The sequence below is a fragment of the Ziziphus jujuba genome, chromosome 7, assembly GCF_031755915.1.
Source record: "Ziziphus jujuba cultivar Dongzao chromosome 7, ASM3175591v1".
Lineage (NCBI taxonomy): Eukaryota > Viridiplantae > Streptophyta > Magnoliopsida > Rosales > Rhamnaceae > Ziziphus > Ziziphus jujuba.
Genome location: NC_083385.1, coordinates 10,913,496 through 10,937,635, shown reverse-complemented (window position 1 = coordinate 10,937,635; position 24,140 = coordinate 10,913,496). Strand labels below are relative to the sequence as shown.

At 36.5% G+C, this 24,140-nt stretch overlaps 5 protein-coding genes across 6 annotated transcripts; 4 read left to right on the top strand and 1 right to left on the bottom strand.

The window, feature by feature from the left end:
- Positions 1-134: 134 nt before the first annotated feature.
- On the top strand, positions 135-4,248 carry LOC107424760 (cytochrome P450 CYP82D47). The gene is made up of 5 exons (XM_048479153.2): positions 135-1,178; positions 1,482-2,498; positions 2,851-3,040; positions 3,146-3,277; positions 3,932-4,248. The coding sequence occupies exons 1-2, from the start codon at positions 210-212 to the stop codon at positions 2,109-2,111; spliced, it is 1,599 nt and encodes a 532-aa protein (XP_048335110.1). The 5' UTR covers positions 135-209; the 3' UTR covers positions 2,112-2,498; positions 2,851-3,040; positions 3,146-3,277; positions 3,932-4,248.
- Positions 4,249-5,102: 854 nt separating this feature from the next.
- Positions 5,103-7,867, top strand: LOC107424758 (cytochrome P450 CYP82D47-like). The gene is made up of 2 exons (XM_016034616.4): positions 5,103-6,810; positions 7,098-7,867. The coding sequence occupies exons 1-2, from the start codon at positions 5,842-5,844 to the stop codon at positions 7,725-7,727; spliced, it is 1,599 nt and encodes a 532-aa protein (XP_015890102.2). The 5' UTR covers positions 5,103-5,841; the 3' UTR covers positions 7,728-7,867.
- A 163-nt stretch (positions 7,868-8,030) lies between these two features.
- LOC107424742 (cytochrome P450 CYP82D47-like) lies at positions 8,031-11,036 on the top strand. Its single transcript, XM_016034602.4, has 2 exons — positions 8,031-10,121; positions 10,380-11,036. The coding sequence occupies exons 1-2, from the start codon at positions 9,165-9,167 to the stop codon at positions 11,004-11,006; spliced, it is 1,584 nt and encodes a 527-aa protein (XP_015890088.3). The 5' UTR covers positions 8,031-9,164; the 3' UTR covers positions 11,007-11,036.
- A 753-nt stretch (positions 11,037-11,789) lies between these two features.
- On the top strand, positions 11,790-15,967 carry LOC107424748 (protein root UVB sensitive 4). 2 transcript variants are annotated; one of them, XM_016034604.4, is made up of 10 exons: positions 11,791-12,472; positions 12,689-12,835; positions 13,084-13,230; positions 13,526-13,588; positions 13,672-13,748; positions 14,119-14,224; positions 14,828-14,930; positions 15,015-15,166; positions 15,275-15,340; positions 15,458-15,967. In XM_016034604.4, exons 1-10 carry the CDS (start codon positions 11,996-11,998, stop codon positions 15,695-15,697), a joined length of 1,578 nt encoding a protein of 525 aa, XP_015890090.2. In that variant the 5' UTR covers positions 11,791-11,995; the 3' UTR covers positions 15,698-15,967. The 2 variants fall into 2 exon arrangements, with proteins under 2 accessions (XP_015890091.2, XP_015890090.2); XM_016034605.4 differs by lacking the exon at positions 13,084-13,230 and having other exon boundaries at positions 11,790-12,472.
- Positions 15,968-16,280: 313 nt separating this feature from the next.
- Positions 16,281-22,401, bottom strand: LOC107424746 (extra-large guanine nucleotide-binding protein 1). Its single transcript, XM_016034603.4, has 8 exons — positions 20,540-22,401; positions 20,294-20,431; positions 20,104-20,208; positions 19,818-20,003; positions 19,131-19,311; positions 18,451-18,692; positions 17,309-17,472; positions 16,281-16,980 (listed from the first exon to the last, which is right to left on the bottom strand). The coding sequence occupies exons 1-8, from the start codon at positions 21,881-21,883 to the stop codon at positions 16,395-16,397; spliced, it is 2,946 nt and encodes a 981-aa protein (XP_015890089.3). The 5' UTR covers positions 21,884-22,401; the 3' UTR covers positions 16,281-16,394.
- Positions 22,402-24,140: the final 1,739 nt, after the last annotated feature.

Here is a 24,140-nt window from a genome sequence, read left to right as displayed (position 1 = left end):
ATTGGTGAATATCTAAAAACAAAATAATTTTCGAACAGCCAAGTTTGTGGATAATATAAAATGAGTGGTAAAGTTTTGAACTGCCCCTCTAATTTGAAATTATATGTGCCATTCGTCCAAAAGTTATCAGCACTTATCCTGGGACCAAAGAAAACCAGCATTATATTAACTTATTCCAACGGCTCAAGATACACATAATAATCTGCCCAATGCAAATATCTCCACCAGATTTAATGGACTTTCTTCCCCATCTCCTGTTAACTATGACCTGTAGTGTCTTTCCCTTACTCATCTGTTTCATTTTCTATCACCGAAACAGACCAACAAGAAAATGCACCGTCCCTCAAGCTGGTGGTGCTTGGCCAATTATTGGTCATCTCCATCTCTTTGGTGGTCAGCAACTGACCCACAAAACATTAGGAGCTATGGCTGACAAGTATGGACCAGTTTTCACTCTAAGGCTGGGTTCACAAAGAGTTTTGGTTTTGAATAGTTGGGAAATGGCCAGAGAGTGTTTTACTGTTCATGACAGGGCCTTTTCCACCAGACCAAGTATCGCTGCCTCAAAGTTGCTTGGCTATGACTATGCTATGTTTGGATTTGCTCCTTATGGATCATACTGGCGTGAGATGCGAAAGATAGCTACAATTGAACTTTTATCAAACCATAGACTTGATATGCTCAAGCATATTCGAGAATCAGAGGTGCAAATTGTAATCAAAGAACTATACAAGTTATGGATCAGCAAAGGAAGTGGAGGAGGTGGAGTTTTGGTGGATATGAACCAATGGTTTGAGGAATTGACTAATAATATTGCTTTGAGAATTGTGGGAGGGAAGAGATATTTTGGAGTTAATGCTGATTTTGAGGAAAAAGAAGCGAGACAATGTAGAAAAGTGATGAGGGATTTTTTTTATCTGTTTGGGGCATTTGTGCTGTCTGATGCGATTCCATCTCTTGGCTGGTTAGATATTAATGGATATGTGAAAGCAATGAAGAAAACTGCAAAAGAATTGGACATCCTGATAGGAGGCTGGCTGGAGGAGCATAAGCAAAAGAGATTAATGGGTGGGAAAGGAAGAAAAAAGCAGGATTTCATGGATGTGATGCTGAATATCCTTGATGATTCCAAGATTTCTGGTTATGATGCTGATACTATTATTAAGGCTACTTGTCTGGTAAGACTTCTAGCAACAAAAGCTGCCATAAATGCAACATCATGTACTTAATTGAGGTCAATTTTTATGCAAAATTCTTCATTTTAAGCATTAGAACGATTTATATTAGTTTTTTCATGTACTAAAAAATGTTAAAAAACTTTCTTTTTCATCTGACAAGGATATATATTGGCAGAAACAGAAAGAGTATAAACATATAGAAAATTAGAAACCCTGACTGCCTAGAACTTTTCATTTCTTTTTATTACTATTTATCATTATTTTTATTTTTTATTTTTTATTTTGTTGTTGTTGTTGTTGCAGAACCTGATATTGGCAGGAAGTGACACTACCATGGTTTCTCTAACTTGGGCTCTGTCTTTACTACTCAACAATTCCCAAGAGCTGAAGAAGGCACAAGATGAGCTTGACATCGTCGTTGGAAAAGAAAGACATGTGAAAGAATCAGATATCCCAAATTTAATCTACCTCCAAGCTATCGTCAAAGAAACACTACGTCTCTACCCACCAAGCCCTATAATTGGTCTTCGAGCTGCTATGGAAGACTGCACCCTCTCCTCTGGCTACGTCATTCCTACTGGGACACGCTTGATGGTCAATGCCTGGAAAATTCACCGTGATCAGCGTGTGTGGCCTAATCCTCACAAGTTTGAACCAGCGAGATTTTTGACAATAAATAAGGACATAGATATGAAGGGTAAGAATTATGAGTTCATTCCTTTTGGCTCAGGAAGGAGGTCATGTCCAGGGGCATCACTGGCCCTCCAGGTAGTACATTTGGCATTGGCTAGCTTCTTGCACAGTTTTGAAGTTACTAAACCATCCAATGAAGATGTGGACATGACTGAGAGCACTGGCTTGATAAGTTTGAGAGCAAAACCACTTGAAGTTTTCCTTAATCCGCGTCTTAATGATAATCTTTATGAACTGTAATTTAATGAAATTATGTAGGATAAAGGGTCTGAGATTAAAATGATGTCAATGCAGGCATGTTGCTTCTGCTTGCAGTATGTTCCTAGTTCATTTCTCAAAAAACATTGCATCAATTTAAAGCCTGATTTAATTCTTCACTACCAGAATGACAAGTGGTCATTGAAGGTCATCACAAGGAATGATGACCATTGTACTATAACTACCGGTTGGATCAATTTTGTGAAGAAGAATGAGATTAAAGCAAAGAACAAACGTGTATTTGATGCTGTCTTTGCCAGAAGGAATACATGCAAAGATGCATGTGCAAGTTATCCATGCAGAAGCAAGAGTTAAAAAACATAACAGGATGACAAGATTTTCCGACCCCTGCCCCCAATAATGGAAAAGGTAAGGTATAAATCTTTAGTCGATGATTGTTAGCTGATTTATCATGAACAGAAAAGAGAAAAATATTAGACTATCAGAGTTGTTGAAGCTATTTTTTATAATCATATTTGTTTTATAGTTTTCCAAACCCCAAAAATAATATTACAGATATTAAAAATAAACGGAAATTTCATAATTTAAGAAGCCCAAACTAACCTAATAATTGAAAGCAAACCAAGTTCTGAACCTGCTTAATTTTGAGATGTTCTGTTGGTAAAAAAGCTAAGAAAGTGCTGAACCTGCTTAATTTTGAGATGTTCCTTTGGGAAAAATTTGCTACTGATCATTTTCTTGAACGTGGGGACGTTCTCAGATTCAAATATGATGGGAATTTTTTGTTCAATGTTAAGATATTTGGTCTAAATGGATGTAAGAAGGAGGTTGTAAATAATGATGGGATTGAACTTGGACAAGTTAAAGACGAAGAAGAGGAAGAACAAAAGACGAAAGAAGATAATGAAAAGGCTCAAACAGATGAGAGTTGGCTGAAAAAGAGAAATCAGGTGGGTGGTTGCAAGTAGCAATATTTCTACTTTTGTTCTTAATATCATGCCCCCCTTCTCTTGTTAGCCTTCTAAAATGTATTCAAAATGTTGTGTTTTTACAAGTCCATCTCATGAAGAGGGTGGAAGTAAAACGTGCTACAACAAAACTGGAAGAAACAAGGTCCAAGATACTGCAGAGTGTGTTTCACCAAAGAATCCTCGCTTTATTGTGAATAGTACTGTCAATATACCAAGGTATGTACTGTCTTCTATGCTGCTATATTTGCTGTGCTCTTTTTATTGTAATTTGAACTTTGCTGTTTTCTTTAAAAAGGTTTAGAATAAGATGTCTTCGTTAGGTTCACTTTTATTATGCTGTAGTGATGTTCTTTTTGAAATCTCGATGCTATTTAATTTTTATTGTATATATTCCAGCATGACAAGGAATTGAAGGTACACTTGTAGAATTGTCATCTTTCATGGGAAAATATTTGTAAAACAAATAATGAACATGTGCTTGACCTTATGTTTAAATGATAAAGTGTTTAGATAGCACAAAGTAGCCTTTAATAGTTTCCAACGTTATTTGAATTTTTTTTGTGCATCCTGAAATATTCATTAAGAATGAGTGGAGCAAAGGTAGAGGCAGAGCTACCCTTTTGTTTTAGTGATGGTGGTCGGGTGTTTGTTTTAAGCTTCGAGAAGAAGAAAAGTTTTGCCACTCTTACAAGTTATTGTTTTATAACAATGCAAGAATAAATTTTCTCGTTAGTTTTATTTATAGCAATTTACTCATATTAAGTCTCCACATCAAGAGTTTGAAATTTTGTGTGGAACAAATTAGTTAATGGATCCATTATTTCTGTTATTACCTTGATTTTGAGAATGTTTTATCAACACATTTAACAGGGATGAAAAAATGCCTTTTGGCTTCTTCTTATGTGAGTATGTGACCTTCACATATGGCTAAAATTGAGGAGTATGACAAGTTGTAACACCACAGTTGCTCTCAGGACTATTTTCCGTTTTGCTGTAGTTCTGTGTGATAAGAGCCTACAGGAGTTGAGTGCAGTTTACATGTATTTTTGTTTTGGTTTAATTAATTGTGTAATGGTATATACTAATCCAAAATTATTATGTATAAAGAATTTCTTTGCATTATAAAATGCTAGTATGCTGTCTGTAATTTGAAAATAGTTTAGACGAAAGCATTCGAAATTATAGTATGCCCCTTTCTTTCCCCTTGTCACTTGTTTATTCATGTTGCAATCTAAGTGTCTCTTTCAGAACAGAAGGTTTTATTTTTTTTATTTTTTATTTTTTTTTCACTGAAATCCAGTTTAGATTAAATATTAGATGATCCTAGACATTTTTGGTCGTCATTGTTTTTGAAAGTATTGTTGCTTGGATATTCTTTCCCATTGTTTGTGTTCTTATCTATTAGGAAGATTACTTTCTTTCCTACTCAACTTAGAATTCTAACCACCATTTTCTTAGATCACAAACCACGTTGACCTTTTTTTCCATATTTGCTCTAGAAGATATATATCTAATGAGAGACTGCTTCCGCTTGGAGCACGTTCCTGGTTCATTTCTCAATGAACATCGCAACAGATTAATGCATAACTTGATTCTTCACCATCAGAATGACAAGTGGCCAGTGAGGGTTGTCACAAGGGATGACGATCCTAGTGCTATAACTAGCGGTTGGATTGTTTTTGTGAGGAACAACGAGATTAAAGCAAAGGACAAGTGTGTATTTGATGCTGTCCTTGGGACAAGTAACACATGTAAAGAAAATGCATGTGCAAGTTATCCTTGCAGAATCAAGAGTTAGAAAACGTAACAGGAAGACATGATTTTCCGACCTCTGCCCAATTTGATGATTATTAGTTGATTTATCATAAACCAATAAAATAAAATAAAATAAAATAAAATGTTGGACTATTAGATTTGTTGAAGCTACTTTTATAATCATATTTGTTTCTTAATTTTCAAACTGCAAAAATAATATTAAAGACAATTTAAGAAGTCTAAACTAACTTAATTATTGCAAACAGACAAGGTGCTGAACCTGCTTAATTTTGAGATGCTCTTTTTTAGTAGCCAGGAGGGCAAGGGAAAAGAAGATGAGAGAGTAAATTTTTTACCAGGATGTGACTATGACATATTCTTGTCTTTTGTACGGGACAATGACAATGATTTTTTTTTTTTTTGGGGCTGAAATTATGGCATCGATATTTATTTTCATACTTGATGTGGATGTTTTATCTCAGTAATGTTTATTTCGTCTTTATGTTTGCTTTTGTTCATTTAAATTTCTACTTCATGTTTATCTTCTCAATTTTTAATATCATATTTTGTGTGCAAGACGTATGTCCTTCAAACTTTCCTCTAAAGAGAAGAATAAAATAATATAAGTGCAATTAGTTATAGGTTGAAATAGTCACTATGTTGCAGGTCAAAAAAATGCAACTAACTTGTCGTGTCGTGCGACGATTTTAAGTCCCATTTAATTATTAATGGGGCGTTTTAACTTCATTGGATGAGGGAAGTCAAACAATGTGAGATTTCCATAGATTTTGCTATGTCTCTCAACCATTGGTGAATATGTAAAAAAAAGTATAATTTCCAGCTTTTGAACAGTCAAGTTTTTAAATAATATAAAATGTATGAAAGATTTTTTAATTGCCTATGCTTAGAAGTTATATGCGCAAAATGTCCAAAAGTCATCAGCACTTATCGTGGAACCAAATAAAACCAGCATTATATTTAACTTCTTCTTACAGCTGAAGATACACATAATAATAATCTACTTGATGCAAATTTCTCCACCAGTTTTCATGGACTCTCTTCCCGATCTCCTATTAACTGTGATCTGTAGCCTCTTTCCCTTACTCCTCTGTTTCATTTTCTATCACCGAAACAAACCGGCCAGGAAATGCACTGTCCCTCAAGCTGGTGGTGCTTGGCCGGTTATTGGTCATCTCCATCTCTTTGGTGGTCAGCAACTGACCCACAAAACATTAGGAGCTATGGCAGACAGATATGGACCAGTTTTCACTCTCAGGCTGGGTTCACATAGAGTTTTGGTTTTGAATAGTTGGGAAATGGCTAGAGAGTGTTTTACTGTTCATGATAGGGCCTTTTCCACCAGACCAAGTGTCGCTGCCTCAAAGTTGCTTGGCTATGACTATGCTATGTTTGGATTTGCTCCTTATGGATCATACTGGCGTGAGATGCGAAAGATAGCTACAATTGAACTTTTATCAAACCATAGACTTGATATGCTCAAGCACATTCGAGAATCAGAGGTGCAAATTATGATCAAAGAACTATACAAGTTATGGACCAGCAAAGGCAGTGCAGGAGGTGGAGTTTTGGTGGATATGAAGCAATGGTTTGGGGACTTGACACATAATATTGCTTTAAGAATTGTGGGAGGGAAGAGATATTTTGGAGTTAATGCTGATTTTGAGGAAGAAGAAGCGAGACGATGTAGACAAGTGATGAGGGATTTTGTTTTTCTGTTTGGGGTGTTCGTGTTGTCTGATGCTATACCTTCTCTTGGTTGGTTAGATATTAATGGATATGAGAAAGCAATGAAGAAAACTGCAAAAGAATTGGACATCTTGATAGGAGGGTGGCTGGAGGAGCATAAGCAAAAGAGATTAATGGGTGGGAAAAGAAGAAAAGAGCAGGATTTCATGGATGTGATGCTGAATATCCTGGATGATTCCCAATTTTCCGGTTATGATGCAGATACTATAAATAAGGCTACTTGTCTGGTAAGAATTCTAGATGATAAACTACTAAAGCTGCCATAACTGCAATATCATGTACTTAATCTATGTCAATTTTTTTGTAAAATTTTTAAATTTAAGCGATAGAATGATTTGAACTAGTTTTACATGTAATAAAATATGTTTTAAAAAAAAATAATAATAAAAAAAAAAACAACTTTCTTTTTAATCTGGCACGGATCTACAGTGGCAGAAACAGAAAGAGTAATAAACATATAGAAGATTAGAAAAACTGACTGCCTAGAATATATATATTTATTTTTTTTTTGCAGAACCTTGTATTGGCAGGAAGTGACACTACCATGGTTTCTCTAACTTGGGCTCTGTCTTTACTACTCAACAATCCCCAAGAGCTGAAGAAGGCACAAGATGAGCTTGACATCGTCGTTGGAAAAGACAGACATGTGAAAGAATCAGATATCCCAAATTTAATCTACCTCCAAGCTATCGTCAAAGAAACACTACGTCTCTACCCACCAAGTCCTATAATTGGTCTTCGAGCTGCTATGGAAGACTGCACCCTCTCCTCTGGGTACTTTATTCCTACTGGGACACGCTTGATGGTCAATGCCTGGAAAATTCACCGTGATCAGCGTGTGTGGCCTAATCCTCACAAGTTTGAACCAGCGAGATTTTTGACAATAAATAAGGACATAGATATGAAGGGTAAGAATTATGAGTTCATTCCATTTAGCTCAGGGAGGAGATCATGTCCAGGGTCATCACTAGCCCTCCAGGTAGTACATTTGGCTCTGGCTAGCTTCTTGCACAGTTTTGAAGTTACTAAACCATCCAATGAAGATGTGGACATGACTGAAAGCAATGGCTTGACCAATTTGCGAGCAAACCCACTTGATGTTTTTCTTTATCCACATCTTAATTCTAATCTTTATGAACTGTAATTTCATGAAATTATGTAGGATAGAGGGTTTGAGATTAAAATGATGTCAAGGCAGGCATGCTGCTTCTGCTTGCAGCATCTTCCTAGTTCATTTCTCCAAAAACATTGCATCAATTTAAAGCCTGATTTAACTTTTCACAATCAGAATTAAAAGTGGCCAGTGAGGGCCATGGCATGGAATGATGGCCATTGTGTTATAACTACTGGTTGGATAAATTTTGTGAAGAAGAACGAGATTAAAGCCAAGGGCAATTGTGCAGGTTATCTATGCAGAAGCAAGAGTTAAAAAACATAACAGGTAAACAAGATTTTCCGACCCCCTGCCCCCTATAATGGAAGGGTAAAATATAAATATTTATCCGATGATTTTTAGCCAATTTATCCTAAACAAAAAAAAGGGAAAAATGTACGACTATCAGATTTGTTGAAGCTACTTTTTATTATCATCGTTGTTTCATAATTTTCCAAACCTCAAACATAATATTACAGATATTTATAATAAATGGAAATTTCATAAGTTAAGGTGTTCAAACTAACTTAATTATTGCAGACAGACAAAGTGCTGAAACTGCTTAATTTTGAGGTGCTCTGTTTTAGTACCCCAAAGGCGAATTTTGAACTTGGCTCTTTAAGTCTCAACTACACTTCCTTTGATGTCAATTTTCTTGTTAGTATGGGATTATTACATATATGTTTTTTATACTTGATGTGGATGATTAATAATGATGTTTGTTTTGTTGTTATGTTTGTAGGTTTATTTAAATTCCACTTCATGTTTATCCTCCTTAGTTTTTTAATACCACATTTTTTGCAGAAGACGTATGTCCTTTAATCTTTCCTCTATAAATATGACAAAGCCTACAATTATTTCTTGGCCTCAATTCGAGTTCTCTATAATTATATTCATGTTTGTCTTACCATTTAGATTAAAAAAAAAAAAGAATGACGAAGTTTTTTGGTTCAAAAAAATGTGATTATTCTGTCTTTATGCCATAGAAATGGGCGTTTTAACTTTATTCCATGAGGCAAGTCAAATCATTTGAGATTTCTGCAGATTTTGCTATCTCTCTCAACTTTAAATATAATAAGTCAAATCATTTGAGATTTCTGAAGATTTTGCTCTCTCTCAACTTTAAAGATAATAAAAACAATGCAAAGTTAGGTAGAAGACCAAACATGATTTACAAACCATGGCTGAAAATTAAAAAACAAAATAAAAACTGATATATTTCAGCTTTTGAACATTCAAGTTTGCGGATGATATGGAATGTGTGAAATATTTTTAATTGCCTATGAATTTGAAATTATATGATGCAAATGTCAAAAGTCAGCAGCTCTTATCATGGAACCAAAGAAAAGCAGCATTATATTAACTAGTTATTACAGCACATGACACAGATAGTAATCTCCTTGTTTGCAAATTTTTCCACCAGCTTTAATGGACTCTCTTCCCAATCTCCTGTTAACCGTGATCTGTATTGTCCTTCCATTACTCATCTGTTTCATTTTCTATCACCTAAACAGACCTAACAGTTCGAAGACCAGAAAATGCACTGCCCCTCAGGCTGGTGATGCTTGGCCTGTTATTGGCCATCTCCACCTCTTTGGTGGTCAACAACTGACACACAAAACATTGGGAGCTATGGCAGACAAGTATGGACCAGTTTTCACTGTCAGGCTGGGTTCGCATCAAGTTTTAGTTTTGAATAGTTGGGAAATTGCCAGGGAGTGTTTTACTATTCATGACAGGGCCTTTTCCAACAGACCAAGTATTACTGCCTCAAAGTTGCTTGGTTATGACTATGCTATGTTTGGATTTGCTCCTTATGGACCATACTGGCGTGAGATGCGCAAGATAGCTACCATCGAACTTTTGTCGAACCATAGACTTGATATGCTCAAGCACATTCGAGAATCAGAGGTGCAAATTATGATCAAAGAACTATACAACATGTGGATCAGCAAAGGAAGTGCAGGAGGTAGAGTTTTGGTGGATATGAAGCAATGGTTTGGGGACTTGACACATAATATTGCTTTAAGAATTGTGGGAGGGAAAAGGTATTTTGGAGTTGGTGCTGATTTTGAGGAAGAAGAAGCGAGACGATGTAGACAAGTGATGAGGGATTTTGCTTATCTGTTTGGGGTATTTGTGCTGTCTGATGCTATACCATCTTTTGGTTGGTTAGATATTAATGGATATGAGAAAGCAATGAAGAAAACTGCAAAAGAATTGGACATCTTGATAGGAGGGTGGCTGGAGGAGCATAAGCAGAAGAGATTAATTGGTGGGAAAGGAAGAAAAGAGCAGGATTTCATGGATGTGATGTTGAATATCCTGGATGATTCCAAGGTTTCTGCTTATGATGCAGATACTGTAAATAAGGCTACTTGTCTGGTAAGAACTCTTAACTAATGAACTATTATAGCTACTACAACCACATGACCATGTACTTCATCAAGGGCAAGTTTTCTGCAAAATTGTTGAAATTTAAGCATTAGAAATAGAACTAGTTTTGTCATGTAAACTGTGTAAAAAAAATTAAATAAATAAATAAATATTTTCTATCTGATAAGGATATATAGCAGCAGAAACAGAGAGTAAGAAACATACAGAAGACTCTTAAAACTGACTCACTAGAACTTCTTTTTGCAGAACCTTTTATTGGCAGGAAGTGACACTACCATGGTTTCTCTAACATGGGCTCTGTCTTTACTACTCAACAATCCCCAAGAGCTGAAGAAGGCACAAGATGAGCTTGACATCGTCGTTGGCAAAGATAGACATGTGGATGAATCAGATATCCCAAATTTAATCTACCTCCAAGCCATTGTGAAAGAAACATTGCGTCTTTACCCACCAAGTCCCATAATTCTTCGAGCTGCAATGGAAGACTGCACCCTCTCCTCTGGCTACTTCATTCCTAGTGGGACACGCTTGATGGTGAATGCTTGGAAAATTCACCATGATCAGCGCGTGTGGACTAGTCCTCACAAGTTCCAACCACAGAGATTTCTTACAACAAATAAGGACATAGACATGAGGGGTGTGAATTATGAGCTCATTCCTTTTGGCTCAGGAAGGAGGTCATGTCCAGGGGTATCACTAGCTCTCCAGGTAATACATTTGGCTCTGGCTAGCTTCTTGCACAGTTTTGAAGTTGCTAAACCATCCATTGAAGATGTGGACATGACTGAGAGCACTGGCTTGACAAATTTGAGAGCAAACCCACTCGAAGTTTTTCTTAATCCGCGTCTTAATTGTAACCTTCATTATCTGTAATTTAATGAAACTATGTAGGAAACCTTCATTATCTGTAATTTAATGAAACTATGTCGGATTAAAGGGTTTCAGGCTGTAATGGAGTAAAATGATGTCGAGGGAGGCATTGTTTGAAGGTTGTGTGGAGCTAGCTGTATGCCTTCCTGGGCTTTTGTAGTTGAGATTGAGACATAAAAATCTTTCATGGTTTATTTTGGTGGAAAAAGAATTCTCTATTTCATGGTCTTGCTCCATCAGAGGATGACAATAATATATATGTTGTTAGTAGAATTTGAAGGTTCAATTTTCATGGAGCGTCAATCAAACCATAAGTTTTGCTTTCAGCTTTTTTGTTACGATTACTTGAAAAGTGGGAAATAAATGACTCCAAATCAGTCATAATTATTTGTTAACTCTGTTCAAAACCCATTCATGTCTCACCAATCTGATAAGCCACAAAATTACCAAGCAATATCTTGAAAAATTAATCTGTTGTAAAAACCAATTCCAGCATGTGCTTTGGGTTCTTTTTATTAGCAAAATATAAAAGACAAAATTGCTTGGGATTTTCTCCTCCTTTACACCATTATTTCAGGTTTTTAAAAGGAACACAAAAAAATTATCTTTTTGCTTTCACTGAAAAATAAAAAATTATTATTATTTTTTTTATTTTTTTTTTCCTTCAGTAGAAACGACGCCGTTTATCACCATGGGTGAAAGAATCAGAGTCTGGTCGAGATTTACTGAGAAAGAATGAGAATCTGAGTAATTTGTTCGACTTTGACGGCTCACAAACCACGACCACGCACAGAGCATCGTCCAACCTGTCCAACTCCGACCCTTTCTTTTGAAAAATCTGCACCTTTCTTTATCGTATTTCATAAGCACATTGACTTCTGAAATACCTCACCACCGCCAAAAACCCTAAACCTTGAAAAAACTTTACCGTACAAGAAACCAGACCGCACTTTGGCGGGAAAAACTTGCATCCCAAAACTTCCCGTGTTCTTATGCAATCCTCGTTCTACACGCCCACCAATACCCACCACCTTCCAATTCCATGGAAAATTCCGGAAACCCAGTTCACAACTCAGAAATGTGTCCCCAAGACACGCAAACGCCCCTTCAGGGCCTTCAACATCACCAACTCTTTGAGAACTTCGATTGGCTATGAACCAGAAGAAACCGTCGGCAAGGAACCGGGACACACCAAAGAGTGTCGGCTTCCGGTGGTGATTCAGAGGTCGGGTAAGGTTTCCAGATACTTCTGGGATGGAGGTAGTTTGCAGTTGGTTGGTGTTGATGGCGGTGCGACGTCGTTCTCCTTTGATTTTGATGATGGGTTTCGTAGACTGTATAGAATTTGTACCATGGCTGTTAGAGATTTCTTCATTCCCAAGAAAGTTAGCGATAATTACATGGATTATGTGAAATGGAAGTTCTTGCACCGGGTTTTCAGTTCGGCGCTCCAGGTCCTTGCCACGCAGGTAATAAATTATTCAATACGGTGCGTTTTGTATTGTCCTGTACAGTCGAGTGAAATGTAAATTTGGTTGCAACTGTGTGTCAGATACTTTTGTTTTGTGGATAAAGCTCTTTGTTTTATTAAACCCCTGTACCCAACTACCCCAGGAAGAAAAAGAGTGGACGTTTATGTGAATTTTTGGATAATATGGTACTTACATTTAGGAATGGATTGATAGGCAATGTTTCGAGCAATTGGAGTTGGGTTCTCTCGTTCACTGCCATCAGCTGCTGCCCTAAACTGGGTCTTGAAGGATGGACTTGGACGATTAAGTAGATGCATTTATACTGCTAGTCAAGCCTCTGCTTTTGATACCAATCTCAAGGTATAATTGATTTCAGTGAAGATTTGATTGGTGTAGCTATCTTCAGATATGGTTTATTTTTGCAGTTACTAGCACTGTATTTTGTTGTTTGAACAAAAATAATCAGAAGTCCTTAGATACAGAATAGGAGAATGCTGTAATTTGTAATTGTAGAGCTGCAAAATAAGAAATTCAGCAACTTTTCTTAAGAATACAAAACCAAAGGTTTAGCATAACTTTTTTAGTTTTTTGTGTTTTCTCTTTGGTAGAGAGTTAGGTTCTCTACGTCCATTCTGTTCAGTTTGAGCATTGGAGTTGAGCTGTTGACTCCTGCATTTCCGAAGTACTTCTTGCTTCTTGCATCTGTGGCCAACATTGCAAAACAAATAAGCCTGGCTTGCCTCTTAGCTACTGGCGTAAGGATTCTAGACCTTAAAGAACTCTTAATCTCTTTTACTTTAAAGTTAGTTCAGATTTATTTGAATTCTTTAATTACACTTGCTATCATGTTGTGCATTGATACTCTATTCACGCAACTTATAATTTTTTTTTTTTATTTGTTTACTTATTTTTTGCTAGTTAGTTAGGTAATAAATATTTTCATGTGGGACTGCTGATTTTCTACATATTTCTTTGTTACTATTAGTTAATGAATTTGGGCTTTAGAACCTTCTCATATGGAGTTTTGATGTTATCTCTCTGTATAAGCAGTCTGCTGTTCACCGAAGTTTTGCAATTGCAGATAACCTTGGTGAAGTTTCTGCTAAATCACAGGTTGGTTAGTCTTGTTACTTAATGTTTGGTGTGATTGTATGACTAAAATTGCTAGAGTTTGAAGAGACTGGTATGTGTTTCAGATTCAAACAGTGTGCTTTGACAACCTCGGCCTTTTACTTGCTGCATCATTGAATATGCTGTTGAAGAATAATCAAAGGTATTTCTTTTTTTTAACTTTAATATCTCTGTCGGTTAATAGAGGGAATGATGTTAATATTTTATACAATTCATGCGAGTTTTCTTACATGACATAGTTGAGCTCATTATGTGGTGTATCTTGTTGTTGTCTGTTGATCATTTCATTATCTGCTAAAGATCTATTAGTGTATGTTGACACCAATGAGCCTTATAAACATATTTATCAATCAGGGGCAGAAAAAAATTTATGAATTAGGGAATTTGACGCTTTCTTATTAAAATTTCCTCTTAATATTTGGCTGTGAAACCTAATGTAGAACTTCAAGTTTTTTATTATATTATAGAATATTACACTTGCATAAATTTCTAACTTATTACTGGTGTCTAAGATTGCTAGCAGGTTTGCCTTTTATTGTATACCCAATATTCTCAGCAATCGACCTGCTTGGAATATATCAACAGCTTAAGCATGTCCATCTGCAAACATTAACTAAGGTGAGTCAGTATTCTGACTTTTGTTCGTTTTGGGTTATATAAGATCTTAGACTTGTCATGGCTTACTTACATTATGAGAGTCTCCATGCATGTTTTACACAAAGAATGCTGGTAGAATACAAAATTTTCTTTCTTAATATTATGTTCTGAATGAAGCCCTCATATCACGGTAATTTGCTTAATGAGACAGTCTTAGACTGGGTGAAAACTTAATCTAGAAGATAATTAATAGCTTATTATGTCTACCCTAGTTCTCCTTCTTCTGACCCAGAAAGACAAGATAATTTTCATTTGCTCATCGATCTGAGTTTGAGACTTTATTCTACCATTCTTGGTTTGTATTGCTTTTTTTAATCCTTTTGTTGCTATGTAAAACACTCAAAATGACATGCACAAAGAACCAGATACGTGTACTAGTGGGAGAAAATATTTCTTTTAGCTGGGGGAAAGTTGGTTGCAACCCTTCTTTTGAAAAGTATATGCTTTGTGAACAGAGTTAATAGATGCATGCCCTATTGTTGTTTGCTTTCTTTGAATTAGGAGAGAGTTTACCTCATAGAAGTTTGATGGACAAGACTTAACTATATTTTTGCATTGATTCAGGATAGACTTGAGATTATACTAGATACTTGGATCGAGGTAGGATATGTTCCTTCGCCTGCAGATATTAGTAAACAGGAAGGAATTGGTTTTCCATGGAGTAAAGGTGAGATATTAAATTTTTCCTCTGTCTAGTCCTTTTGATAAGATTACTTTTGAATGCTAAAGCCAAAAATGGGGTTTGTATCAGGCAAAGAATTATTGCCCATCAAAATAGGGTGTATTAATCCCAAGGATCAAGTTCCCAAGTTGTCAATGATGGCAATGCAATCCATAAATGGTGATGATTATTACTTCATAAGCATGGAAATCACGTATACAGGAATACGAAGAACCAAGCAGGTGAATATATGAATGGATTATGCTGTCACATAGTTATGCCCTAAAATCTCAGTCAATCTACAATGCAATTTACATTATTTTCCCTTTTCATGTCTGGTGGAATTCTAGAGGGGTATTATTCTTTGTCTGCGAGAAGGAGCTGGGACTAGAGATATAATACTGGGTTTGCTGCAGGTAAAAAAAGGGTGTTTTTTACCTTTATGTATTTCCTTTGGGAAGAAGATACGGTCTTCACTCTCTTTTTCTGTGTGTTTCAATTGTAAGACTGATATGATAAAAAATGCTGTGTAGGCGTGCTATGTCCGTAAAGTCCTTCATTTGAAAAAGAGTAAGTGGGAAAGCATGGTAGAGGCTAGTGATTTATCGGACTCGGCTATGAAGGAGTGGTTTAAGCTCCTTGAGGAGTGCAAAAAACGTGCTCAAGGGGATTTGTTACTGTTGAACGAGCACATGTCGGGACTGGGATGGGCGGCTAAGAACATTCTATTGAGCAAAGACGAGCAGACGCGATACAGTTTCGTTGAGGATTGAAGATAATCTCTATTCCTTTTCAGGTTTGGTGGGCTCTCCTCTACAGATGGAGAATTTTTGGGATCTTTTATAGTAAAAATATAAATAATTCTCATACGAAAGTTTATGATTGGCCCAAAAGGAAAATGAAAAATTTTGGTCCTTGTATTGAAAGTATCGATCGGTATTCAAAAAGTGTATAATGTTCGACTCCCTTTTACCCAATTACAACTTGCCATGTCATCGAATAATTTGACATCATTTTTTAATGGTCAAATTCTGTTTGTTTCATATTTTGTGAACAATAGGATTGATTACCGCCATTAATATTTTTAAATTTCCTGCCATTAATATTTTGCTAGATATTTGAATGTCTATGTACCGACCGGATGTCTCCCTTGACTCTTTTTCGAGGATGACCCAAAACACGACAGTCAGTCGTGTTTTGGCTATCGATACAAAACGACTGTCGTGTTTTTGCTATCTATACAGAACATGGGTTCAGCAATGGTTGTCCTGCCCAAAAATAACAAATAAAAATAGGAAAAAAAATTAAATAAATAAGGCAATGGTTGTCGAGGATGCTGATTATCATGACAAGGGATTGAAAATAGCGAATCTTCTATTGCTCATTTACAAGCCAATATTATTTACACTGGCAGAGAAAAACGTCACACGAATAGAACCCATTTACAAGCCTTTTTCCCAATCTAAAACATCAGTGAGAAGAGGAGCTCCCCTCAGTGCTAAACATTGAGTATTCACTGTAGCCAAAGTCAGATTTATCTTCGTACCATTTCAAAATCTCCCTACCATATTTAAGAGATGCATCCACACTCTTAGGTTCCAATCCCCTCACAACAGAAACAAACAGCTTTCTCCCTGTTAGAGATGAGTACAGCCTCTTGAACTTCACTCCTATGTAGTGACAAGCAAGCTGACCCAGTGAAGGACTGCTATTGATGCTGTTGGTGTTGGGGCGATGACGGCTCATCACTGGATGGAAATCATTGAACCAGTCACATTCGGTCAATGGTATCCGTTCTATCTTTTCCTCGAACAAATCGAATTTGTTTAGTATCAGAAGGAAGTCCATCTGATCAAAGGTTGGATGAGTTACAATGCTTTCAAAGAATCTCCTTGCTAGCAAGATCCTGTTAGTGAAAATCCCATTCCCATCAGTAGAAACCTGATCATAATCACTCAAAGCAACACAGAAGATGATCATTCCAATGTCTTCAAACATCTCAAGCCACTTGCAGTTTTCTCCAAGTCCTCTTGCATGTACTCTTATAAGTTGGTACCTAAGAAACATCCACATAAATGAAAGGTCAATGAAAAAAGAAAAAAACCCATCAAAGCAGGGTAGAATTGTTTAACGTTCATTAGGAATAAGAACTGCACAATATAGAATGCCTAATTTACTGGATAATGAGGATACCAAATTTAGAACATATAGGAATTAATCTAGAATACAAGTGATTCTCACTAGGGCCAATGAAACATGCATATGAGAACAAACACTGAGACACATTAGGCATCTATATGAATCCAATCCCAGGCATGTGTATAATATACACACACATACAAGAGAACCACTGCACATCATACTCTATTACACCTGGTACCAACCTAAGCAAATGATCATGTCGATCAGCAGGATCAATATCTTCATCAGAATCTGGCTGGGGAAATGAGAAGTCCACACAAGAGAGCCCATTTGATGAAGTAACACCCTCTGCATATAGGATATCTAAATCTGAAGGTTCATAGTCAACTCTCAAAACATCAACAGCCTGAAAAATAAGAGTAACCATGTTAGAGACATCAAAAATGAAGTGCATAAAGTTCATGAAGTATTTATCCCACATAATTACAAGCAATAAGGAACTTTAAAAAAAATTAGCCTATAGAGAAACTGACTAATACAGGTTAGAAATGCTTTCTCGAACTTTGGCTTATTAACATCTCCAATTGACTTCATTCATTAACCCTACTTTGAGCACCAATGAATCAGTCAAAGACCACCTTTTTATACTCATCTGCTTCTTCCTTGAGCAAAAAGGATATGTCTTATGGAAAAATTTTCAAGCGTCAGCAAAATGCTTAACTTTAACAAACTAAACCTATCCAAAGAATGATATGATACTCTCTCCACCAAAGAAAGTGTTCCATTAATCTGTAGCAGATATCCTTTTATTAGGGAAGTTTATTTTAAGATCAGGACTATTTGTTTCTACAATTATTCAGTTTGGATCAAGGACATACAACCCATGGAACCCCTGGCCAATAGCCTTAAATGCAAAGTGGACTCAGAGAAAATATGAATATTGGGAGAGCAGATAGTGACATAGAATGAAACATCTTTCATGCTTGCTATATGCTCATTATCCTAGTTTGCTTTGTTACTATGGAAGATTCTAAGAACTAATACCACTTCAAGCAATACTATTGTTGTATTCAGCTTTCCTTTGACTTTACCCACCATAGCTAATAACTAAAAGGGGAAAATGACGACATCCAAAACACCATTATGATTACACAGTGTCGTACAATCAATTCTATCATTCCTATAGAAATTGTGCATTGCAATTTTTATGCCACAAATGACTAGAAAATATGTCTCCAAATGAACTTGAAGTTCAGTACATATTAACCAAAGCTAGTTTATTTTTATTTTATTGGAAACAAAAGCTAGTTGTTGTTGAAAAGAAAAAGTATAACACGGTTCAACAGTTAATTAAGAAACAAAGGTTCACATAGCATGATCTTACCTTCTCTAGGAAATAACTGGCGATGCTAGGTAGCATTTCCAACTCACTTCTCCTCTTGTATGTGGCCTGAATAGCTGCATCATTCCACAACTCCTCAACCAACGGTGCATACTCACGCGTAGCAGCTGGAAAAATGGCTTCCAGATTGCCTGAGACCATAGTCTTGAGAAGCCAATCAGAGAATGATTTCAGCCTTGGGCCAATGGAATACAGGTTTTTGGCATCATCATCACCAGGGTTTCCTGTTGACAAACAAAACCTCATTTCAGGCATATTTGTGATTCAGTGATTACCATCCAGTATATCAGAACCGAAACTTGACAAAGAAGCACTATAGATTCATTAATGAACAAAAGAATAAATAAACAGATACAGGCATTGAAATCCAGTAAACATTTATGTATTTACTTAAATTACTATCCAGCTGTCAAATATCACTTGTTTCTATTAAAAGAAAGCAAATTTGTTGAAGAATCATATGCAACACCTACAAATTGAAATTATCATGTCCACAGAACGCTAAAATTATCTTAACATGTGCATCCTTGAAAGATGCAACTTATTTCTTTAGATGCATATCCATATACAATAGGGAAAAGAAAACAATTGTGAGGCAATTAAAGCATGAAGCATGTTAAAGAGAAGATGAAAAAGGATTAAACGAGATAATGAAATGGTACCAATGGAATCCATTCCAGAAGAAGATTGTTGCTTCTTTGTCTCAGCCAAAATTTCATCTTCAAAACGCTCACGGCCCTCAAGAAGTATACCAAGATAGCCATAAACATTGCTTTGGATGGTCTGCTTGATGGTTTCTCGCTCATCCTCAGGAAAAGGAATATCTTTATATAGAATCTTAGCCTGAAAGGAACAATTAATTTGGTAAACAGACACAATTTTATCAAATTAAAAGTTTATTTTAAGCTTTATTCACCTGGCTTATAGCAAGAACTCATATTACTAAAGATTAGGTATGAGCAAGAAGCCATAACTAAAACTAACACTTCAAGAAGCAAGATAACAACAAATCCATAAGCCATCACTAAACCAAAAGCATAAGCAGAAACCAGATTTGGACAAACCACCAAGTTTCCTACAAATAAAATATATTACTTAACATACCCATTTTACAAAGGATTGCAATAGTATAAAATCCTCATTACTAATAATAAATTACACACGTGCATTGCCAAAAATCATAAACTTGGACCTATATTTTAATACAAAACATTGATTACCTCAAATTTGACGCGGTGTGGCAGAAATTAATTTTAAAGTTGCATTTTCACAACAGATATATAAATCTTCGTATAATCAGAATTTCAAGCGCAATGAATTTGGAGATAAAGTTTGTACAGAACAACTACCTGCTTGAATATAGTACTTGTTCCAGATCCATTACATCCCACTAAAAGAATCTTCTGAAGCGTTCTATGCTCAAGGTAGTCAGGAACAGCTCTGCTAACCAGATTGCTCATTGGTTCTTCAGAAGAACTTGACACTTTAGAAGGGACTGGCAGCGATAAGACAGCACAGACAAGTTTTGTTCCAGCCTGAGAATTAATCAATAATTTCAAAATACATGAATATAGAATAGGGTAAAATTTCTTCAAACCAGAAAACAAAAGAAAGTTATCACTCGATCAAGTGTACCTTTCCCCAGATAAACCCTTTAGTATTCTTTTGTCCCTCTTCTTGGTATGATCCATCCTCATTCACCCAAAAGTGTGGATTACCAGCACATTGAACACCAGCCAACTGCAATTTTGAAGAAAGAGTCTAAATAAGACAAAAAAAACACTAACAAATTTCTTCAACAATCTTGCGCATTAATTAACTTCACCTGCAACATCCGAAGCTCCACCTTCGTAATTTCCCGACCATTTATGAAAACTTGGGTGTTACCATTGCTAGCATCTGCGCTGATTGGACCACCAACATTGAGATGGGGACTAATTACCTTCGAAGGCTTCTGACCTTCCTGTTAAATTCAAGAAAGACAAAAAAGAAAAAAACTTCATAATGATGAAATACGCAGAAACTAACACAAAGAAGAAAGGAAAATGCTTCCAAAGAAAACCATATTCACCTTTCCCCAAAGACCAGATACTTTATCATACCAGTAGTTTCCTGGTTTTAACTTCTTGGGTGGGTTAGGGCAAGTTTGCAGCACAAGAAGTTCCTCATGACTAAGAGGTTCTCCATTCACAGATATATATTGGGACGGCAACTGATTTGCTTCACAAAACTTCTCGGCTTTCATTATCTGCTGAACCTCCAATTCATTCAAAAGCCGCTTAAGCATCCGAGAGCACTTCCCCAAATTCCCGCGTTTGGATTCATCAATGGCATTCCCTATGCAAGAAACGCATTTCCGACCTTCAGGCATCGACCCCATAGCCCGAAGAACACAGCCACTGCAATACTTAGCATCGCAAACAATGCAAATCTCCTTCTCGGTGAATCGGTTGCCCTTAAAGCATCGATAACAAGAACCTTTCTTTCCCTTCAGTTGAGCTTCTCTCTTGGCATGGTGGGTACTTTCGGGCTCATCTCTTCCTGCACCAATAGCATCATCAGGCTCCATATCACGAAACTTCACTACTTGCTGACGTTTTACGTCAGAGCGGGGTGCATTGTTGCAGTGGATGGCTTTTACAGAAGAGACTCGGGACGACGGGTAGTCCAAGCTCGTAACCGATTCAGTTGAAGCCCAATCAGGTAGTTGGTTCAGTTCGTTGAAGTCTAAACTGTCTTTCCCGCCAGTCGAAGCCCTCAACGCACTTGAACTCCCACGTGATTTATCAAAACTGTCGGAAAACTCTATTGTGCCGGAGCTCCCAGCTCCAACTAACAACTCCTGGGAGTGGTCGTGGCTGATCGAAGATGACCCTAATACCCTCGAGCTGTTAGCCACGTCCGATAGCTCGCCTGACCCGAAATGCCCATTCGAAAACTCTAACAAACCCGAGCTGCTCAGCTCGCCGGACAACAAGCAACCGACACTGCGATTCTCCGAAGCTCTCTCTTCGAAAGCAATCACGGATGTCGGGGAAACTGAGGTTCCGGAGCCTAAATCTATTTCTAATTCTTTCGAAGATTCGCAATCTCCGGCATCGCCGTGAGTCCGATCGAAGGCGATCACGGAAGTTGGAGAAACAGTAGATTTAGGACAACCGAGCGGTTTTAGCTCTTTGGAGAATGATTTGCTCAGAGAAGCCGGAGCTAATACCGGTTGGACCACCGGCAACGACAATCTATTGGTTAACGGGACCTGAGCGACCACTGCGGCGACCGGAATTCGCTCGACGTTGATGGGGACGGCCCGAGGAAGATCGTAGGCCACTGGAGGGCCATTGTACTCCATAGCAAACGAATACTGGACCTGGACCCCATCGTTAGTGCCGGAGACCGCCGTGCCCTCCGGTGGCATTTTTGCTCTAGGATTAGCAATATAACACAAACCCTAACCTGAAAACGAACACCAAACACCTAACAAAGCAGCAGAAAACACAATCATCTAAATAGGAGCTCTATACCAACTTCTGTAGCGTAAAATTGGAAGCGAAGCTAGAGATTGGGAAAAATCTCGATAACAAAACCAAATTTGAATCTACTGTTTCCATTAAAGAAAGAAAATAGTATAGCATTCAAAACTGATTACTTTAAAAAAACAAAAAAAAGAAAAAAAAGTTTACAGAACTAGAAAATTGGTAAAGAGAAATGAAAAAAATCCTCCGAATATGAGAGAGTAATTTTGAAATTCAGATCAAATGTAGGAAAAAGAGGAGGGAGGAGGGAGGAGGAAAGGGAAAAATGGTAAAGAGAAAGACAAATATTGTGAAATCCAAAGACACCGGGTGGTGGATGGCGTTTGGAAAGGAGGAAAATGTGTTGGGAAGGTTGTGGGTGGAAGTGTGAGAGTGATGAAAAAGACAACGGAAGAAAATAATTTTAAAAAAATAAATAATAAATAAATAAAATAAAATTTAGAAGGAAAAAAAAATTTAAAAATTAAAAAGAACAGCAGCCGGGTTTGGATTGGAATCTTTTATACTTTTTCTTCAGTGTTTCTTTACTTTTTTTGGATGGTTGTTGGACCAAAGGTACTAGAGGTGCGGTCATGAAAGGAAACGACATGTGGGTTGGAGATTGGGGGTACTTTTGTCTTTTTCTGTTCTGGATGATGGAATTGGAGAGGACCACATTAGCACTATGGTTCAAATCGTGGTTCTCGTCATATATGGCTTGGTTCAAGTTTTTGCCAACTGAAGCCTGCGAATTTTCTATAGCTTAATCGGATCGGATTCCACAATTTTATAATTGTTATTTTTCATTTCTGGTTATCCTTATTTGAGTTAGCGTGAGGAACCAGGATTCGAAAATTTTCTTCGTTTGGTTACCTGCTGTGATATGAATTTTACAGGTCTTATATTGCAGGTCCCACAATAGTCACCGTTTGTGACTTTGTTACTTGACAGAAGGATTTTTAGGTCCCTACCTAACTTTTGGGGTCCCTCGTTTTGCAGCAGCAATATTAATCACTCTTCAATTCTCCAAGACCATGGTCATTTGCGTGCTTAAATTGTATAATTATTCGTTAATATTGTTGCTTCTTTAATTAATTGTGCGTGCCGATAATATCTTCGTTATGCATTTAACAATTAACATGAAAATCTTTTGTGGATATGGGAATAGATGCAATAAAGATGAAGGAGACAAAATGAGTCCAGTATTTTAACATAAAAAAAAATCTGTCACTTCTTAATTTAAATATAAATACAAATTTTCGTCTTGTTTTTTAGTGAATATTATGTTAATTTTTGTGTGTTAAAAAACATGTAGAGGCTTTGGCGCCATACTGGCTTTATATAGTTTAAATTTCATCACCTGCTTTATTTTAAGGTACTCCACAGTAGTTAAAAGGAATTTGCATACACACGTCATGTACAGTATTGTCTTTATTTTGCTATTCATAAAAATAAAATAAAAGTCTTTATCTTGCTAATTTCATTAAGCATTCTTGTAGATTTGCTAAACCCTTTGGAATCGGTCCATATAGGAACCATATGTCACCATCCTTTTAAAAATAAATAAAGAAACCTTATGTCACGTTTGCCTTCTCATATTCGTGCTATCATTTCGTTTTTATTATTTTTTAATTAATAGAAGATTAATTGCCTATTGTACCCCTTTTGTCTGCTAATGTCACTTTTTTTAAGCTTTGAAAAAATGTTACCTTTCCCTCATCAAATCAGCTTTATCAATTATAAGTTTGATTTTTAAAGTTACTGAAAATTGACTATTAGCCCATCCTCTGCACACAAACACATATGAATCGAATTCGATATTTCCATAAATTATAGATTAAATATATGTGTACTTCAATATCAAATGGAGGTTGGTGTATGTCTTCTTATTTTTATTTTTCTTTTTGCAAGAAGAGGTTGGTGTATGTCTATTATGATTTTTTTTTTTTAATGTTATATAAAAATAATAATTTGATCTTACAATTTGCTTATGGTTATTATATATACATACAAGCTAATATATTAAATTATTATTGTAGTATGAAACTAGAACAGAAAATTGAAGTCGCAAGCCCAACAATCCCCTTCATTACAAGTAAAAAAATGCATGCGCTCTTTTCCAATTTGTGGTTCCACATCGGATATAATTGCATGTAATCA

Excerpts from the sequence above, each read along its gene's own strand:
- LOC107424742 (XM_016034602.4), top strand. The coding sequence starts at position 9,165 with ATGGACTCTCTTCCCAATCTCCTGTTAACCGTGATCTGTATTGTCCTT. Across the intron at positions 10,122-10,379 it reads TAAATAAGGCTACTTGTCTG|AACCTTTTATTGGCAGGAAG; the intron begins GTAAGAACTCTT and ends TTCTTTTTGCAG.
- LOC107424748 (XM_016034604.4), top strand. The coding sequence starts at position 11,996 with ATGCAATCCTCGTTCTACACGCCCACCAATACCCACCACCTTCCAATT. Across the intron at positions 12,473-12,688 it reads TCCAGGTCCTTGCCACGCAG|GCAATGTTTCGAGCAATTGG; the intron begins GTAATAAATTAT and ends ATGGATTGATAG. Across the intron at positions 13,749-14,118 it reads CTGTTGAAGAATAATCAAAG|ATTGCTAGCAGGTTTGCCTT; the intron begins GTATTTCTTTTT and ends CTGGTGTCTAAG.
- LOC107424746 (XM_016034603.4), bottom strand. The coding sequence starts at position 21,883 with ATGCCACCGGAGGGCACGGCGGTCTCCGGCACTAACGATGGGGTCCAG. Across the intron at positions 20,209-20,293 it reads TGGAGCTTCGGATGTTGCAG|TTGGCTGGTGTTCAATGTGC; the intron begins GTGAAGTTAATT and ends TCAAAATTGCAG. Across the intron at positions 18,693-19,130 it reads TTCTGGAATGGATTCCATTG|GAAACCCTGGTGATGATGAT; the intron begins GTACCATTTCAT and ends GTTTGTCAACAG.
- LOC107424760 (XM_048479153.2), top strand. The coding sequence starts at position 210 with ATGCAAATATCTCCACCAGATTTAATGGACTTTCTTCCCCATCTCCTG. Across the intron at positions 1,179-1,481 it reads TTATTAAGGCTACTTGTCTG|AACCTGATATTGGCAGGAAG; the intron begins GTAAGACTTCTA and ends TTGTTGTTGCAG.
- LOC107424758 (XM_016034616.4), top strand. The coding sequence starts at position 5,842 with ATGCAAATTTCTCCACCAGTTTTCATGGACTCTCTTCCCGATCTCCTA. Across the intron at positions 6,811-7,097 it reads TAAATAAGGCTACTTGTCTG|AACCTTGTATTGGCAGGAAG; the intron begins GTAAGAATTCTA and ends TTTTTTTTGCAG.